General features: G+C 45.4%; 1 protein-coding gene and 1 non-coding gene across 10 annotated transcripts in view; both read left to right on the top strand.

Annotated features, from left to right (window-relative positions):
- Positions 1-16,356, top strand: part of VPS13D (vacuolar protein sorting 13 homolog D) — a 273,475-nt gene extending 257,119 nt beyond the window's left edge. For all 9 annotated transcript variants that reach the window (XM_024976417.2, XM_024976416.2, XM_024976415.2 and 6 more), the window contains 3 exon segments: positions 220-351; positions 10,583-10,823; positions 13,277-16,356. In XM_024976417.2, coding sequence (XP_024832185.1) covers positions 220-351; positions 10,583-10,823; positions 13,277-13,408 — 505 coding nt within the window. In that variant the 3' untranslated portion in view covers positions 13,409-16,356.
- On the top strand, positions 10,969-11,112 carry LOC112441907 (small nucleolar RNA ACA59). The gene has a single exon (XR_003029869.1). It is a non-coding gene; the product is annotated as a small nucleolar RNA ACA59 (small nucleolar RNA).
- Positions 16,357-20,197: the final 3,841 nt, after the last annotated feature.

Here is a 20,197-nt window from a genome sequence, read left to right as displayed (position 1 = left end):
AAATGGCAACGGTGAAGTTCTTGTTCAAAACTGGAGATTTTAACCACTTTCTTCCAAGTGCATTCACGGTGGGTACTGAATGTGGGTTTAATGCTGGTCAGCAGATTTAGAGCATGTCCTGTATGAAGTGGCGTTTTTATCTCAGACAAGGAAGGAAGGGAAGTCATTTTAGCATTAGCATGTAACCTCTTTGCTTTTCTGTCCACCTTCCCACCCTAGGACTCAAGCACAGAGGGTACGGAAGCCACGCTGCTGCACAGGGCCCCAGGGCCTGCTTCCTCGCTACTCGGAGAGCCAGGCAGAGGGCCAGGAGCAGCTCTTCAAACTAACAGACAACATACAGGATGAATTGTGAGTTGTGTCCATGGGAAACCAGCCTTTTTGGTTCACCAGGTCATCTTCTCTGTCTCTGCGTCTGAGAAGTTTCTGTCCATTTCTGAGTATCATCATGACTCTGAGGCCTGGGAACTGGTCAGAGATTCCTTGGCCCAGATGGGTTTTTGTTTTGTTTTGTTTTCCTGCCACACCAGACAGCATGTAGAATCCTAGTTCCTCAACCAGGGATTGAACCCATGCACCCTGCATTGAAAGCAGGGAGTCCCAGTCACTGGACTACCAGGAAAGTCCCAAGCCCAGATGTTTTATACATTTAGATGTAACAGTGCTTCTCAAACTGAATTCCACAGCAGGACCTTAATGTTGGCATTCTCTTTCTAATTAGTTCAAAGAGAGAAGATAAAATGTTCTCAATCCAAAGATTTTTTCTTGCCCTGTAAAATTTTCCTAAACTTTGGTGTGCTGTTGGCAGAAGAATGCTAGTTAAAACAAAACAGATTAACAAATAACAAACAACTAGTAGCTGAAAATTTTGGAAATGCAACGTTCTTAAGGTTGTTTTGCTACTCTTGAATGTGGAACCTTATATACTTAGGATCTTGTTATAATTTCAGTTAGTGAAGTTTTTCCTAATTGATATGTTTATTGTTGTGGAGTCGCTAACTCATATCCGACTCTTTGTGACCCCATGGACTGCAGCACACCAGGCTCCTCTGTCCTCCACTATCTCCTAGAGTTTGCTCAAACTCATGTCCATTGAGTCAGTGAGTATGCTGTTTAACCATCTCATCCTCTATTGTCCCCTTCTCCTCTTACCCTCAATCTTTCCCAGTATCAGGGTCTTTTCCAATGAGTCGGCTCTTCACGTTAGGTGGCCAAAGTATTGGAGTTTCAGCTTCAGCCTCAGCCCTTCCAATGAATATTCAGGGTTGATTTCCTTTAGGATTGACTGGTTTGATCTCCTTGTAATCCAAGGGACTCTCAAGAGTCTTCTCCAGTTGATATGATAGAATTCAGTATATCACTTTTTTGCAATATTCTTCCTTTAACACAAAATGCTCTATAACCTAAATAGATGTTGGAATCACCAGTCCAAAGAAAGCAGTTAGTTCTGCCCTAATAAATAGCAAAATGCTAGTTTAATTTCTTCGAATGCTTATTTATCTCAGGATAAACAAGGTAAGGAGGGTTTAGGACCATGAGGGGTTTTGGGGGGGTTTTTTTGGTTGATGAAAGGGTATCTGAAGTAGAAGTTAGCTCTTCAAAGAGTCTTCAGTGTCGTTGTTACTGATGTGTTAAGCTGACCTCATCTTATAGTTTCATAGCAGTATTTGAATGGGAATATCGAAAGTCAAATCCAAAATTCATGTGTTGCTTACTGCATAGGAAGGCATCTTCCTGGATGTGATTTTTTGTAATTCAAACTCCCTTTGTTACTGGAAGGTCTCTCAGTGATGGAGATGTATGACATTATGGTAGTCAGCTCAGGCTGCTAAAAACCAAATACCACAGACCAAGTGGCTTAAACAACAGAAAGTTGTTTGTCATAGTATTGAGGCTGGGAAGTCCAAGATCAAGGTGCCGACTGATTTGGTTCCTGGTGAAGGCTGTCTTTCCAGCTTGCAGATGGCCACCTTCTGGCTGTGTCCTCATATGGCAGAGAGAGGCTGAGCCAGATCTCTGATGTCTCCTATAAAGACACTAATCATAGAGAATCAGGGCCCCACCCTTATGACCTCATTAAAAGAAAAAAAGAACCTTTATTTTTTTAATTATTTATTTTAGTTGGAGGTTAATTACTTTACAATATTGTGATGGTTTCTGTCATACATTAATATGAATCAGCCACGAGTATACATGTGTCACCCCCATCCTGAAACCCCTTTCCATCACCCTCCCTACCCTATCCCTCTGGGTTGTCCCAGAGCACCAGCTTTGGGTGCCCTGCTTCATGCCTTGAACTCACATGGGTCATCTGTTTTACATATGGTAATGTACATGTTTCAGTGCTATTCTCTCAAATCATCCCACCCTCGCCTTCTCCCACTGAGTCCAAAAGTCTGTTCTTTACATCTGTGTCTCCTTGCTGCCTTGCATGTAGAATCATCATTACCATCTTTCTAAATTCCATGCATATGCATTAATTTATAGTATTTGTCTTTCTCTTTTTTACTTACTTCACTGTATAATAAGCTCCATTTTTATCTGCCTCATTAGAACTGACTCAAATGTGTTCCTTTTTATAAATGAGTAATATTCCATTGTGTGTATGTGCCATAACTTCCTTATCCATTCATCTGCTGATGAACATCTAGGTTGCTTCCGTATCCTGGCTATTGTAAATAGTGCTACTATGAACGTTGGGGTACATGTGTCTCTTTCAATTCTGGTTTCCTTGGGGTGTATGCCCAGCAGTGGAATTACTGGGCCTTATGACCTCATTTAACCTTCATTTCCTCCCATGCTCCATACAGTCACACTGGGGTGAGGTCGTCAACATGGGAACTTGGTGGGGACATAATTCTGTCCATAGCATATGTCTGTCTACTCTTTTAGTCTAGCCTTAGCTCTGGCCATCGTGCCAATAGCCAAAATCCCCTGCGTTTCACTCCAGAAAGGACTTTATATTCCTGCCCTCCTTGGGTGAGTATCTGGTGCCGTCACTGCCCTTTATACACTTTACTGATGGAACTTTTCACCTTTGGATTGGAGGCTCAGAGAGTCATTCCTCAAGTCTAGTGAGACATGGTACAGAGTCTACTAGCATGGTGGCCCCATGAGGGCCTCAGTTTCTGTCTGATCCATTCACTGAAGAATCCTCAGTATGTGGAACAGTAGATGGCACTTATTAGGGACTCAACAGATATTTGCTGAATGCATGAGAGTTGGATGGTTATTGTACATTGTGCTTTTAATTTTCTCTCCTGCTCACCCTTCCTCAGGCTTCCCTGATAGCTCAGTTGGTAAAGAATCTACCTGCAATGCAGGAGACCCTGGTTCAATTCCTAGGTCAGGAAGATCCACTGGAGAAGGGATAGGCTACCCATTCCAGTTGTTCTGGGCTTCCCTTGTGGCTCAGCTGGCAAAGAATCCACCTGCAATGTAGGAGACCTGGGTTCGATCCCTGGATTGGGAAGATCCTCTGGAGAAGGGAAAGTCTACCCACTCCAGTATTCTTGTCTAGAAAATTCCATGGACTTTATAGTCCATGGGGTCGCAAAGAGTCAGACATGAGTTGACTGAGCAACTTTCACTTTCACTCACCCTTCCTCAAGTCAAACCGTATCTGGTCCTCATGAAATTCATTTTCAATACAATGATATATGCCAGAAACATAAGGAGAAATTGTGTAGCATGGCTAACATAGGATTGCTCCCAGTGAAATACAAGCATTGAGCACAGAGCCATGGAAAACTGGAAGCCGGAATCAAAATGAAGTCAGTAAAACAGATTTCATGAAACTCTTGGAATTCATAAGAACTCAGAGAAGATGTTGGCATGAATGACTTCTGACTCTTAAGATGAAAACCATGTGTTGCTACCCCAGCTTGTGTTAAATCTTGCCCATGTACACTGGAGGAGCCATGTGACCATAGTCTTCCGCAGTGTACAAGGCAGGAGTCATCGGGAAACCTGGCACATATTTCTCTGAAGTGTCCTCAGTGGTCAGGCTGGGTCTTCATGTTGGAGGCATCACTTTGCAAAAAAAGGGGTTTTCAAGAAAAGCACAGGAGCGCCATAATATACCTCTGACTTTTATCCTAGAATCCTAATTAAAAACATGCTTAAAGACCTAATTATTTGCATATTTTCCTCCAGAGTTAACCCCTTAAAAGGATCTTTAATACCTTGCTCTACTGTTCTAACTAAATGTTTCCACATTTTTTTCCAGTTAGACTCACTGTTTCACTTCTGGAAAATATTGTGTAATTACTTCCCGATGCCATGAAAACCCCACAGAGTCCACAATGCTGTGGTTACTTCAACTTTGTTCTCCCAGATCAAGTTGCATTTAATTTTTTATTTTAATCAATTAATTAGTATTAAAAGGATAGTTGCTGACATATGATTTAAGGTCTGGTTCACTGTAAAGGCTTGAGTTTCTAATGAATCCAGTATTAACTCTGATATGTTGCAAAATTGCCATCACTTTCCATCTTTCTTAATTTTGGTTCTGAAATCAGATTCTGGGTTAAAATGATGGTAAAGGCAAATTTGTCCTATCAGATTACATTAATTTTTCTCTGTAACTGGTGTCTAGTATGTAGCCAGACACCTCATTTTCATTAAAAGAAAAAGAAAAAAGTACCTATTTTATTTCCAATACACCATCACAGACCAGATTCCATACTAGCAATGTAAGCACTAGGGTAGTTCTTCACCTTTTCCAAAAACTAAGTAGTTGTCATCACACACTGTTTTCTTGGGTTTATTTGACAACTTGATTGTATTTTTTTAATGTAGTTTTAGGAAATAATATTTGTGAGGGTTTTTTTTAAGATATTATTCAGTGCTTTAAAGAAAGAATATTTAAGTTCTCTATCTCGGTTTTAATAGTTTGATAGATGTACTTAAATATATTTGATTTCCTTTGTAATCCTAAGCATTTTATGCGTTTAAAATCAACATTATCCTTAGAAAGGAATTGTGGGCCTCCCCACAGTGCCAACAGGGGGAAAGGAGGGTCCATGATCCAAAAATGTTAAGAACGCCTGTTCTGATTAGGAGCCTTTCTAGATGTTTGAAATTTTTAACTATTCAAAATTAATTATTTGAGTGTCAGTAGGTTGCGCATAGGTAAAGAATCCTCCTGCCAATGCTGGAGACATAGGTTCCATCCCTGGGTCGGGAACATCCCCTGGAGAAGGAAATGGCAACCCACTCCAATTATTCTTGCCTGGAAAAACCCATGCATGGACAGAGGAGCCTGGCAGGCTGCAGTCCATGGGGTCGCAAAGAGCTGGACATGTTTGAGCACAACACAACACAACATGTGTGTTCCATAAACGTTAAAAGCTCCTGTTCTAATTAGAAATTAGGAGCCTTTCTAGATGTTTGACATTTTTAATTATTCAAAATTATTCTTTATTTTTTAGTATTGTGACACTGCTAACAAAGACAGTCCTTATCCTTTAGACAAATACACAGGTTTATTTACAGAGAAGAGGAGAAGTAAGGAATTAACAGCAACAATTAAGCATCCTCAAGGGGCAGCTAGACCTGGAAAGTGGCTCCACATGACAGGGTTCCTGTATGTGACCTTGAAGGTGGTGTTTGTCTTTGGGGGAAACTTGAAAATCACGCACAGGAGGCCCCTTGAATCTAAGCAGCACCTTGGAGACTCACCCTGTGTCACTTGATCTCAGCTGAGTCAGGCTGCTTCCTTGTCCCTTTGGGTTATGCACTCAATTCTATCTGTTTGTCTACTCCTCCTCTTTTTTTTTTAATTCAAGAAAGTATAAAAAGGAAAACAAAAATAGCCTATAAACCCACTGGCCAGATTAGTCCTTTCTCTTTCTGATGAAATAAACTCATGTGCACAGTTATTAGCAAATTCAAAGAGTACAGAAAAAATCAAGAATAAAATTCTCCTTTCTTGCCCCCTTTGTATGCATACTGTGATATTTGATATATATACTCTTCTTAAGAAACTGCATATAGAAATAGAAGTTAGAACACTTTTATCTGAGCACAGGTTATATTGTTTATTCTAATAAACAGTATAATTTAATTTAACAGCATATAATTATAAATAAAAACCATAAAGTAATATATGCAATCTCAAAACAAAAATAAAAAGATCAGACATTTTGAGGAGTGGGATAGAGTTCATTGCTTGCATTTTCTAAACCAGGAAATTATCTGTCAATAATCATTGACACTCCTGGAATAAGACAGCTCCCAACTCTTCTGACTGTGAAATGCCTGTAAAGTGTGGAATAAACAGATATATAAATATTAAAAAAGTTGATAAAACAAAAACAAAACCCCAAGAGAGTGGGAAAAAAAAGAAAGAAAATCGGTTGAAAAAGGTAATTGAATCAACTGGCAAATTTCTCTCCCCCTAAGGAGCAAATCAGTTGGTCATGAACCTCTTTCCCCTCGGCCTCTTAGAGGGACATAACATTTCTCCAACCTGCCGAAGTGAGGACTTGTAGACTCGCAAGGAGACCTTCTCCACAGGATCAGGATAACCTGGCGTTGTTGTCAACAGAAGAAAGAAATAACAACAGCCACCCTAGTTGGGCATGTAGATTGGTTCTAGTCATCACGGTGGCCCCTGAGAGGAGGTATGGTGATCCTCACTCTACACATGACAGCAGGCAGCTCTGAGCCAAGCCTTGTGGCTGGTGACAGGCAGAGCCATCTGTCACTGAGGATTGGCCGGTCCCAATGGCACACTGGCCACCGTACTTGGAAATGACATTACTACCTGCCACATAGTGAGAGGGCTGAAGCTGTTGTTGACAGCAACTTTGGTGTTTGTGGTTTGGGACGCTGTTCTTCATAGCGGAGCTGCTTCTGCAGTGTTGAACCTTGCCGGGCTCGCCCACTATTAGAACCCGTCATCTTGGAGAGGTGTAAACCACGTGTCACAGCCTTCCTTTCTCTGAGAAGAAACTTTCTGAAGTTGGTCCCAAGGTCAAAACATCCTCTTTCTTCCCTTAAAGGAGAGTTATAAGTGAAACTTTTAACCAAAGTCTAAAAATCCTGATTTTCTTTTTTTTTTATAGAATCGTCCCTAGTGTCCACAGAACACCAGATGTCTTTCTGGTTCTCCATATTTGAAGGGTACGACTTACCCAGAGGCTGTGTATCTCTGGCCACAGTTTTTCACCCTCCCTCCTTCTGAGTTAATAACAGGTCAGAGGGTAGAAGGACACACTCAGGGTCCACCTGAGGCCTCATGGCTTTTCTTCCCACGTCATCCTACAATGGTTTGTAATAGTCACCCATTCATGGGCCAAGAGCAGCCTACGTGAAGCGAGGGGAGTGTGGGTGTGTTTGGACTTGGCTTGTGTGAGGCCTTTGCCTCTCGAGTGACACAAAGGAAAGGAGCTCAGGCCTTCTGCAGGGGACAGCCAGGCAGGGAGGGGGATGCCACGCTGTGACAACGAAGTGACAGAGGTGGTGAATGAGACGAGAAGTGCTGGGAGCGCTCATGGGTTCAGCTTCTCTTGTCCCCTCGAGTTTTGGTTCCTCTCTCTCCATGACAGATTTGGGGTTGGTCTCCCTTACAGGAGGGGGCCCATAATCTGGAGCTCAGTTTTAATTATTCTTTGTTGTGGTTTCTAGACTTCGTGTGTATGTGTGTGTAATATATGCTATTATGATGAAACCCAAAGTGTTAGTTCTTGGTTGTGAAAGTTCCAGGGAAGCGTTGAGAAGAAAATGGAGGGAGAGACGGCTATTGGCTAAGTCGGTGTCCAGGTTCTTGCTCAGACCGAGGGCTGTGACCCTGGCACTCTGGCTGAGTCCCCACTGTCTCCCTCTCCCCTCCTCTCAGTTATACCCTTGGCTCCAATCTGCTTTTGGTTTGAAAAGACTAGAACATGTCATGTAAATGTCCAGAACTTACTGTCTGTATTAGCTGTGGGGTATGAATGGGCTCCTGGGCTCACAGAAGAGAGATATGTGCGGATTTACAAACCGTTCCCCTCCCCTCACATTTCTATAATGGACATGAATTCTTTTGACATTGAATTTTGGCTGTGAGTTTACTGACTTTGTGATGGAAGCTGGTGGGTAGCATCATCTCTCTCAGATGAAGAAACTGAGACACAAAGACAGCAGCTGGCCCTGCCAGAGCTGCCTCACCCAGGGGGTCTCCCTGCCCACTCAGCATGTGTCCCCTCCACCATGTGGGATGGCTCTGAGTCAAGCATCCCAGCTCAGAGCCACCCTTCCTCCTCCCTTCCACCCAGAAGTTGTGCTGGCTGGACAGAGGACTTGCACTATCTGTGGCCTCTTAGAAGGAAATCTGTTTTAAAGAGGCCCACTATGGAGAGGGCTCTAATAATGTCAACCACCCAGGTGAGGGGTATCAGAACAGCTGCCCCGATGGAGAGACCTCAGCCCTCTTAGAGGCTGTGCATAAATGTCAGCGTCAGCAGGTACCAAACAGGAGAGGGGAGACGTGGACGATGGGACAGAAGTTCTGCCTCCTGTGCTGGACCAGATGAAAGAGAACAGTCCTCAACTGGATTTTTAATGCCCATCCTGCCCTCGCCCTAATCGTGGTGGCTGGCTCTGGGGAGCTCCCCTTAGAACCTGTTCCAGCCTCAGTCGCCACGTGCCCAGCCCACCCATGCTCAGAAGCCCTGGGCCATTTTCAGTTTTTAAGCTAGTTTTCTGGCAAGTTCCAGCCAGCCCCCAGTCCTTCCCTTCTGTGTCAGGAGGCTTTTATCATCTCTGTCTGTCTCTTTCTCTCACCCTGTCTTCCACTGGACCAGCCATCTGAGACTTCACTCGGCCTCTTTAAGTAGTGCTGTTGCCCCCTGGACACCATCCGAGCCTGGGATGTGGGAAATTCTCTGCTGAGTGGCCTGAACACCAAAAGCTGCTGGGTATTTCTCCTTTTGGCATTGAGACTTTACAAGTCTACATTCTTGGCATTGCCAACCAGTCAGAATAGAACAATAAACCCCAATTTTTTGTCATGTGAGGCTACAATTAAAATGGCAGCTGGAACCAGGCAGAATTTTACTGAGTGCTAAGGGGGTGGCCAACTCAGTGGTGGGTGCTCAGGGAGACGTGGGAGGGGGGTGGACTTTAAGAATACATCAGCTTAGCCAGAGAGCTGCATACTTATCCAGGACACACAATGAGAACAAACCAGTGCTTAGCAGTGCTCTTGAAGGTAAGCAAGGAAGCATTCAAAAGTGGGAGTGGGATTGAGTGTTTCTGGGGAAGCTTCAGAGAGAAGTTGGAACTCGTGAATCCTCAGGCTTGAGGAGGAGGTGGAAGGGATAAGGGATGAGGTGTGTTCAGAGTCGGGGGCTCTCTGAGCCCAGAGGCGAGCGGGCGCCTGGAGCCAACTTGGGATGGAGAGGGAACCAGCCTGTCCAGCTATGGGCAGGCCTGCTCTGTCCCATCAGAGTTTGGCGACTGCTGACCCCAGAACAAAGCCATCCTGGGACCCAGTCCCCAAGCCGTTCCAGGGGAGCTGTGGCTCCGAGCAACTGCGATGTGGCAATTCCTCTCAGGACATCGGATCCCAGGGGGCCAGGGCCTGACAGCCAGCCTCTCGTCAGCTCTTAGTATTCCTGCCGTCAGCTCTTAGTATTCCTGCCGTCTTTCCCTGTTCCCCAAAGTGGCCGCTCCATTGTGGAAGGCTGTCACAAGAGGCGGAGGAGGCAGCCAGGCCTGGGAGGGCTGTCACAGCCGTTTCCAAGGGTCACTGCTCTTCATTGTAGCCCAGCTGAGAGCTTTGACGCGCATAAATTCCCACTTTAAATCCGCGGCTCCAGGGAAGGAGGTTTCTTTTATTTTTTTCCTGAGTGGCCTCGAAGCCTCTAGAATTGATGGCTGAGAGTTATGAAAATCAGGATTATAGGTTTCCCTGAGAAAGCACACTTCCTAACAACTCATGAAGTTCTGAGAACATGGCGATGGTCTCACCAGTCAGCCCCCTGTCCCTCAAGGTGTTAGGCTGAGACCAGGCCACCTCCTATTAAAACCATGACAGAAAAGCAGCAGACATAGATGTGCAGATAGAGAGGGCATGGCATCCTCTCAGGCGTCCAGTTTGCTGACCCATTTAATGCTGCTCCCCACTTCCACTTCCATCACCCCGCCCCTCCCCTACCCTGCCTTCACAGCAAAGCTTCTCAGCTGCTATTTCATCAACAGACCTTTCAAAGCATTGTGTTTTCTTCCTCTCTTTTGCCCAACAAAGCACTGTTATGGTTTTCTCTAAGCTTCGTCCTATGATAAGGCCATAAAACTGTTTTCTCTCATTGATACAGTTGGTCCTGTTCATCGAGCCCCCTGTGTAAGGGCCCTTTGCTATGCATGCCGGCCTCGCAGCAGCCCTGAGAGGCCAATGCCACTTTTATTCCTAACTGACAGACAAGGAGACGGGGGCTCAGAGTGGGTGAGCCACCCACCCACGGGGCATTGAGCAAGGGAGCCTGGCTGTAAGGTCTGTCCCCAGAGACCAGGGCCCACACGGAGCCTCAGCCCTGCCTCGAGGAGCAGCCCTGAAGTCCTGCGTGCCCTCCTCACTCCCCCTCTCCCTCCACAGCTTCATCGCAGTGGAGAACATCGACAGCTACTGCGTGCTCATCTCCTCCAAGGCTGTCTACTTCCTGAGAAGCGGGGACTACGTTGACCGAGAGGCCATTTTCCTGGAGGTCAAATATGACGATCTCTACCACTGCCTCGTCTCCAAAGACCACGGGAAAGTGTACGTGCAGGTCACCAAGAAGGCTGTAAACACGAGCAGCGGCGTGTCCATCCCGGGCCCTTCTCACCAGAAGCCTATGGTGAGTGCACACCTGACCCGTCTCCCAGGCCCGCCACTGCCCTGCTGATGCTTCTCAGTGGAAAGGCGTTTGCAGCACCTGAGGCTTAGGCCTGGCTGCTGTGAATCCCCAGGGGTCCTGCTTCTTAGTCCCGCAGACAGAAGGTGCTCAGTGTGGTAGATGCGGTGGTGCTGCCCTCTCAGCTTCACTGCTGCTGACCCTAGGCAGGTTGCTCAACACTTGAGCCCTGGTTTCCCCTCCTTACGGTGTAGGTAGGATTCCTGCCTCTGAGCAGCTGTGAGGACCAGCTGATACAATGCATGCGGCTGTTTTATTCCTAAAATGGGCCTCTTCAGTGCATCGGATCTAAGATGTTAGAGCACATGCTGGCTTCTTCTAACTTTCCCTCTAGAATAATTGGAAGCTAACTTTTTTCGTGCACCAAGAAGCAATATGTAGCATAGGTCCCTGCTCAGGGTAAAGCTCAATAAATATTTATAGACAAAATTTACACTTTGCCTCCAAAGGCTACAAGATACTGTTATGGCAGGACTTTATTAAATAATGCCATTCCTATTAATAACCAACATTCAGTAAGGGCTTACTATGTGCCAGGCTGGATTCTGAATACTTAAAGATTATTTAATGTTGTACTGTTATTTCCCCCACTTGACTGGTAAGGAGGCTTAGTTAGGACAGGTGGCTTCCTCAGGGTTATCTGGCCAACACCAGAAGGAGCTGGGGTTCAAAGCCACGTGCCTGCAAGTCACCAGAGCTGGTGGCCTGGACCAGGTCACTGCTTCTGCTCAGAGCTCGGCAGAAGCCCATGTGAGGGGACCCCATCTCCAGCCATGTTCTCACTTGGAATCTTTTCAGGAACCCCAGGTGTTAGCTCTGCTCATCTTTCACCTGGAATGCTAGGATTTTCAAGCCTGCATTCGAGAATGACATACCATTCAAAATGGCCCTGCTTATCTCAGTCTTTCTGTGATCAGAAACCGCAACCAGCCTGATTGGGCCTCTCTCCCTTGACCTTCTCCCTGCCCAGGAATGCGCTTGGGTTTGGTTTGGCTTGTGTGGGCTCCCCTGGGGTCATTGGCTTAGGTTAGGGCTGGTAGATTAACTGAGTTAACACCCAAAAGCCTGAGTATTTCCACAAGTTCCTTTTGGAGGTGGGGAGCCTTGCCCAGCTGCCCTTTCACCCTTTCAAGGCAAGCAAGCTTGCTCCATAAGAAAGGCCTCAAGGCGTTTGTGTGCTTTGAACATCAGCAGACTTTATTTTTTTTTTCTTCTTTATTTTATTTTTAAACTTTACATAATTGTATTAGTTTTGCCAAATATCAAAATGAATCCACCACAGGTATACACGTGCTCCCCATCCTGAACCCTCCTCCCTCCTCCCTCCCCACACCATCCCTCTGGGTCGTCCCAGTGCACCAGCCCCAAGAATCCAGCCCCAAGTATCGTGCATCGAACCTGGACTGGCATCTCGTTTCATACATGATATTTTACATGTTTCAATGCCATTCTCCCAAATCTTCCCACCCTCTCCCTCTCCCACAGAGTCCATAAGACTGTTCTATACATCAGTGTCTCTTTTGCTGTCTTGTACACAGGGTTATTGTTAGCATCTTTCTAAATTCCATATATATGCGTTAGTATACTGTATTGATGTTTTTCCTTCTGGCTTACTTCACTCTGTATAATAGGCTCCAGTTTCATCCACCTCATTAGAACTGATTCAAATGTATTCTTTTTAATGGCTGAGTAATACTCCATTGTGTATATGTACCACAGCTTTCTTATCCATTCATCTGCTGATGGACATCTAGGTTGCTTCCATGTCCTGGCTATTATAAACAGTGCTGCGATGAACATTGGGGTACACGTGTCTCTTTCCCTTCTGGTTTCCTCAGTGTGTATGCCCGGCAGTGGGATTGCTGGATCATAGGGCAGTTCTATTTCCAGTTTTTTAAGGAATCTCCACACTGTTCTCCATAGTGGCTGTACTAGTTTGCATTCCCACCAACAGTGTAAGAGGGTTCCCTTTTCTCCACACCCTCTCCAGCATTTATTGCTTGTAGACTTTTGGATCACAGCCATTCTGACTGGTGTGAAATGGTACCTCATCAGCAGACTTTAGATTTGAGTCCCAAGTCTTTGTTCTCACTTGCTCTCACCTCAGCTGATCCTCACACCTCGGAGCACAGTGGTTTCTCAGTTACAGGGAGTCCTGAAGGTCGGGGGATTGTGGGTCGACTGCACAGGCACCCCGGGGTCCACCCCAGACCTCAAGTCGGCATAAACTAGGAGTAGGGCCCTGGGGATCTGTTTCTTGGAACTACACGCACGCTGTTGAGATCCACAGTCAGGCTGGGAGCTGCTGCCTGGGTGGATTTCAGTGGCTCGTGTCCTGTACGTCTGTTTGGTTCCCCACTGTGGGGGCGAGTTACTCATTCTGTCCTCTTCGTCAGGTCCACGTGAAATCAGAGGTCCTCGCTATCAAGTTATCACAAGAAATAAACTATGCAAAGAGCCTTTACTATGAACAGCAGCTGATGTTAAGACTCAGTGAAAACCAAGAACAGTTGGAGCTGGACTCCTGAGAAACCCCAGCTGCTGGAGGGACATTCCCAAAGACAGACCCCCCACCAATCAGGAGGAGAGAGGCCCATGGGCTTGGCTTCAATTTGAGGAAACCAGAATAAGGTTTGGGGGATGATATCAAGAGGGGAAGTGAATACTGATGAGGGGGTGCAGATGGAACTGTATTCATTTGTGGGGCAAGGAATTGCTTTAGATTATGGGGAGGTAATTTGTAAAAGACATCGGTTGAATAACGTTTGAAAAAAAAAGCGTACCAAGATCAATCTAATTTTTAGATTGCCCTGTATTTTGTTAACATGTATATATTGATAAATATACAACTGTGTGTTTGTAAATATATAGAAGTGTTTCTGAACAGGGACTATGATGTGTGTAAAGGATTGTTAACTGTAAAGTAATATAAAATTATATTGGATCTTCTATTGCACTAATTCTACATGTCTAATTCAGGGTACTATCCATGAAGAGGGATTCTTGCAAGTTGCAGAATGTTATGTCTTAGTCTGGGAAACGAGGGTATTCACAGTCGGGTGGGCTGAGGTGAGGTGACGGGTACGTCGAGTAACACCTTTGACACCTGCATGCATCCAGGCAGCAGCAGCGAACCAAAGTGTCCAGACCTAGAGCTGGCCCTCAACAAGGCCTAGGGGAGTGACTCAGATGCATCTTTTATTGATTTCTTCTCCAGTTTAAAGATGGTTCTTAGAGTGTCACAGATTATTTTTTATCTGCCTAAATCTCTGGCTCTCTCCTGACTGGTCTTGCCAAAGTTTGCGGTGTGTTCTGTTAGCACACGTGCACACACACCAGCATTGCAAGTTTTTCTTGGGTTATTATCATAGAGGCCAGTCTGAAACATTGGTAGACTCTGGTAATTTAGAAGGGGAAAAAGCCCTGCAGAACTGGGTGGACAAATCAAAAGTCCAGAAACTTAGCAAAACCCACAGTAAGAATGTCTTCCCTCCTGAGCAGCAGTCCGAGGAGAAGGACCTAGGACTCTCTTCTTCCTAATAAAGCCGCAGGCAGACTCTCAGCTCTGCAGTCCTGGGGACCTGGTGACAGTAACACTGAGATGAGAAGGAGAGAGTCCAAAAAGGGAATGAAATCTTGAGTATTAAAAAGCTGTTTTTGTAAGTTTGAGGCCAAGATTTGGCCAAAATAACTCTTGCCCTTGGTTTTAAATTCCAAACAGTGGCAAGGCCTTGAAGTGAGTTCCCTCTTCTTCCTGGGTCTTGTTTGCAGGGTTTTCTCTTTTCTGTATGGAATAACCAAGTTGGGGAAGGGTAGGCTTCACTCTGGAATGAATGACTAGACTTGTGATTTTTTAAATTTTTATTTTAATAAATCTACTCAGTCTGTACAACCATGTCTAACGTAGCTGACATCTAAAAAGACCAAGGGGATCAGTGGATGTGTGGAAGGTTTTGGGGTTTATAACTCATGACCCAGATCCTTCCAAGACACAAATGAAGCTAATCTGTCTTTCTTCCCCCCACTTAGGGTGTGTGTGTGTGTGTGTGTGTGTGTGTGTGTGTGCAAAAAAACAGGAAGGGAGCTTTCATCCAGTGCTTAGTGCTTTGGCAAAGCAGTGTCTTCAAGGCTCGTCTTGAGCACCAGGATTTATATGTGGTCTTCACTGAACTCTGTCTTCGTGGCCAGCAGGGTTGAAACCTGGCTCTTGAAGGAGGTGCGTTTTTGGTTGTTCGGTTGGTTGGTTTTGCCAGGCGGCCATTGTGGCACCAGGTGCTGCCTCCTGCAGGTTTCTCATCCTCTTCAACAGCCTCGTGCCCTGCACCCCACAAGTGTGGCTTGTGGTTTTTGTCACCAGTCACCCACTGCCTGAGATGATGATCTCCTAAGAATGAGACTCTCAGAGGATTGATTATTTGCATCAGTGAGCCTTCTGTCACTTTCTGGAGTGAAGTCACTTGGAAGTTCTGTTGGATTGAGGAGCTTGGTGTTAGGATTATAAAGGAAATTTGCCTTGGGGCCCAGTGGCACCCAGCATCCTCTGCCCATGGGAAGTTGGTTGAGGGCTGCGCTGTGGAACGGTGCTTCCCAGAGACTCCAAGAGGGTGCTCAGATGCCCTCCTCCCGGCCGCTTTCTGATCTCATCAACCCTTGAAACAGTGGCTCAGCTCCTAATTGCACAACCTCCTCTGACATTGTGCCTTAGAAGAGGCAGATGTTAAAATGGGATCCGAAGACCAAACGGGGTGAGGTTGGGGTTGGTGGGTGCCAACTTAGCTTCTCAAACTCCCTCTGCCCTCTCAGCCCTCATGCCAGGCGTGGGGTAAGGTTTCAGGGGCTCTGGAGAGTTTCCTGGTTTGCCTGGAAAACATCCAAAGCTTTAGAGGAAGCAGGCCCTGGCTATGGCTGCTAAAGGCCCCCATTTCCTTTAAAATCAGTGTTTAGCCAGAGATGGCTGAGACTTTGTTGCAATAATTTTCTACCGATTTTCTTGCTGCCTCAAGTACCCAATTCCACTCCCAGGAAGAAAAATAAATTGAATCAGGAGAAACCAGACCAGCAGAAAGCAAACTCCCCTTGATGCCCTAACCCAGCACATCCAGCTACATCGCTGCCTGATCAGAGCTGCTTTTGTTCGCCCACCAGAAAGGTTGACCAGTCAGTGCTTCCTGCACCCGGGCCCGCTCACTGCCAACCCAGAAATGGAAACACGGCCTCTCATCAGTTTGAGCGCCTCACCCGCCTGGTGGTGAGGATGCAGCTCAGAGTTCGGACGACTCCTGGGCCACTTTGTTTGTAAGCCTCATCTGTGCCTCAAAATAGCATAGCAGCTGCTTATAAAATCCCCAAAATAAAGTTCTGGGTCACCGCTGTGTGAGCACCCTCACAGCCACCAATCTGTTGCGACTCTAAAATCTGTTCATGTCAAGTCGTTCTTTCTCTTCCTGTGGAATAAAATGCTCTGTTGACTTCCAAACATGTTGTTTCCTTCTAGTTTCTTGCTGTCCCGTAGATTCTAGAACCATTGCCGATGACAAATGCCAAACATCTGAAGGTGTTCACAAGCACACGCAGCCTCTCCCTCACTCCAGGGAGGCGCGTTCCCAAGCCAGCCCTGCACCTTGGGCCTTTGCCTAACTTCCTGTCTGCCGGGCCCAGGCTTGGTGCTGACCGCACTCTCCCCACCTCTGTGAGGTAACCGGTCCAGGCCCTGGCAGGATGAAAGGTGTCATGTCCTAGAAGGAAACTGCAGGAGGAGCAGGTTTGGTCATGTTCACGGTGCCTACTTGGGCTTCCCTGATGGCTCAGTTGGTAAAGAATCCACCTGCAGTGCAGGAGACCCCGGTTCAATTCCTGGGTTGGGAAGATCCGCTGGAGAAGGGATAGGCTACCCACTCCAGTATTCTTGGGCTTCCCTGGTGGTTCAACTGGTAAAAAATCTTCCTGCAATGTGGGAGACCTAAGTTCAGTCCCTGGGTTGGGAAGATCCCCTGGAGAAGGGAAAGGCTACCCACTCCAGTATTCTGGCCTGGAGAATTCCATGAGCTGCGTAGTCCATGGGGTCGCAAAGAGTCAGACACGACTGAGCGACTTTCACTTCATAGTGCCTACTTGGTATTACTGGACAGGCCAGGAAGGCAGCTGAGCAGGCACTGGAGTGTGGAGTTCCAGAGATGAGTGCAGGCCAAAAGCACAAGACTGGGAGTCGTCGTGCAAGTGACAAGTGGAGCCTGGATGGAATCCTCAAAGGAGTGGGTGGAGGGTGGGAAGGGCAAAGAAAAGAGACCCTGATCTGAGTCCCGGCATCCCCGAAGTTTAAGAGTTTAGGCAGATGGAGAGGAGCAGCGCCTTCCAGAGACGGATGTGCAGCTGGGAGGGTGTGGGTCCTAGAAGCAATTGTAGACACCAAAAGAAGAAGAGGCTTCCCAGGTGGCTCAGTGTAAAGAAACCGCCTGCCAATGCAGGAGCCGTGGGTTCAGTTCCTGGCCTGGGAAGGTCCCCTGGAGAAGAAAGTGGCAACCCACTCCGGTATTCTTGCCTGGAGAATCCCATGGGCAGAGGAGCCTGGTGAGCTACAGTCCAGCGGGTCGCAAAGAGTCAGACACGACTGAGCGACTGAAACAACAGCAAAAGGAAGAAGAAGGGAGCCTGCTGCAGAATATGCGTGTTGAAACTTTTAAACATCAGATTTTAAATGTTTGCAAACATACAAATAAAAAACAAAAACATAATCTCATATCCATGTTATAGCATATAAGGATAACCTCATGGATGGATGTTCTCATGTGATTAGATACAGACACGGAACACAGACAGATACAGTCATATATCATTCCCAACATTTGTTTTCATGAAGTTGAAATTGTATACTTTTCTGCACCTTCTCAGTGTTAGCTTCAGGTTGGTGTATTGCTGTTTTCTTAAATGCAGCACAATTGTTGGTGTAACTGTTGTGTGCGAACTCAGAGATTCCCATATTGGAGGGCAATCACTGCATTCTCAGGCTACCCAGCCCACTAAGAACAGCCTACGAGAGACACCCTTCTACTTAGGTGCTTATGCACTAGTTTTATTTCTGGGCAGTAGATTGCAAGCAGCCAGTGGTCTCCATGGATACACACAAGATCACTTTCCAAACCTGTTGCTGGGGATGTGGAGGGCTGTGGCCCATCTAAGTGCCCTCTCCTGGCACTCCTGCCAGAAATGTTAACCAGTCTGAAAGGGGTCTCAGTCTCATCTCATTCTTTCTTTAGTGAATTACCAGCAGTGAACCTATCTTTTCAATTTTTGTAGGAATTTAAGTTAGGAATGGCTGTGGAATTATAGCAGAAGTCCCTTCACAGCATCTATTATTATGACCATATTGTTTCTTCTCCTTTAATTTTTTAAAAATGGGATACATTGATAGATTTCCTGGTATTATACCACCCTTAGTCTCTTGGAATAAGCCCCATTTAGTCATAATGTTATTGTTATTCTTTTGATACATTCCGTGATTCTTTTTGCTAGTATTTTGAGTCTTTGCATCTTTATAGTGAGAGGAGGGTCTGTAAGTTTCTCTTTTCATAGCATCTTCATCAAATTTTAGAATTAAAATTGTGCTGCCTTCCTAAAAGGAGGACTTCCCTGGTGGCTCAGATGGTAAAGCGTCTGTCTACAATGCGGGAGACCTGGGTTCGATCCCTGGGTTGGGAAGATTCCCTGGAGAAGGAAATGGCAACCCACTCCAGTACTCTTGCCTAGAAAATCTCATGGACAGAGTAGCCTGGTGCAGGCTACTCCATCCATGGGGTTGCAAAGAGGGACATGACTCAGCGACTTCACTTTCCTTCCTTTCCTTTCCTAAAAGGAGAACTCTCCACCATTTTCTGTGGCTTGCAATACTTAAGTTATGATAGAATATACAGTTCTAGTTTGCCAAAAATTAGGTGCAAGTCGGCTGCAAACCCTTGTGCTGTGCTATGCTCAGTCATGCCCAACTCTTTGTGACCCCGTGGACTAGAGCCCTCCAGGGTCCTCTGTCCATGGAATTTTCCAGGCAAGAATACTGGAGTGGGTTGCCATTGCCTTCTCCAGGGGATCTCCCCAACCCAGGGATCAAACCCCTATCTCTTGGGGCTCCTGTATTGGCAGGCGGATTCTTTTCCTCTACCACGTGCCACCTGGAAAGCCCCAGACCAAACCCATCAGTCTCTAGAAGCTTTTTCAGTGGTTCCCTTTAATCTTCATTCCCCACCCCGCCAACGTGTGTGCCCTCTGCTAACTGGAGTATTCAAGGTTTCTGTTGCTTCATACGTCAGTTTTGGTAGCTTATTTAAAAATCATCCAATTCTCTTATGTTTTTTACATTTGTTGCCATACGTTTATATGTATTCACCAAAGATTATTGTAATACCTCTTGTCTTGGTCATTTCTCCTTTCTCATTCCTAATCTTGCATATTTTTACTTTTTTTTTCACAACTAAGTTTTTGAGGAAGTTGCTGTTCTTTTCAAAGGAGGAATTTGGGGCTGTTTTCTCTTGGCTACTTTTTTATTATTCTATTGATTGTACCTTTAATCTTTTGTTCCTGCCACCTGGTTGTTTAGGTTTATCTTTACTGTTCTTTTCTTGCTTTCTAAGATAGGTTTTTCATTTCGTTTTGTTTTTGTTTTTTTTCTCACCTATCTTCTTGAATAATGATGACATTTCAGGGCTATAAATTTTTTTCAAAATGCAGCTTTGTTTATCCCATAAATTTTGATATTAAGTGTTCTTAAGTTGCTTTCTGTGTAGTTTTTAATTTACTTTTGATTTCTTCTCTCATCTAAGACCTACCTAGGAGTGTGTTTTTAATTTTTAAATATTAAAGAAGTATCCTCCTTAAATTAGCTATTTTAAATTTTACTGGTTTATAATCAGTGAAAGAGGAGAGTGAAAAAGTTGGCTTAAAGCTCAACATTCAGAAAACTAAGATCATGGCATCTGGTCCAATCACTTCATGGCAAATAGATGGGGTAACAGTGGAAACAGTGTCAGACTTTATTTTTGGGGGGCTCCAAAATCACTGCAAATGGTGATTGCAGCCATGAAATTAAAAGACGCTTACTCCTTGGAAGGAAAGTTATGACCAACCTTTTCAATATATTGAAAAGCATATAGCATGTTGAAAAGCAGAGATATTACTTTGCCAACAAAGGTCCGTCGAGTCAAGGCTATGGCTTTTCCAGTGGTCGTGTATGGATGTGAGAGTTGGACTATGAAGAAAGCTGAGCACTGAAGAATTGATGCTTTTGAACTGTGGTGTTGGAGAAGACTCTTGAGAGTCCCTTGGATTGC

Source organism: Bos taurus, chromosome 16 (assembly GCF_002263795.3).
Source record: "Bos taurus isolate L1 Dominette 01449 registration number 42190680 breed Hereford chromosome 16, ARS-UCD2.0, whole genome shotgun sequence".
Taxonomy (NCBI): Eukaryota; Metazoa; Chordata; class Mammalia; order Artiodactyla; family Bovidae; genus Bos; species Bos taurus.
This window is presented reverse-complemented; position numbering and strand designations above follow the sequence as displayed.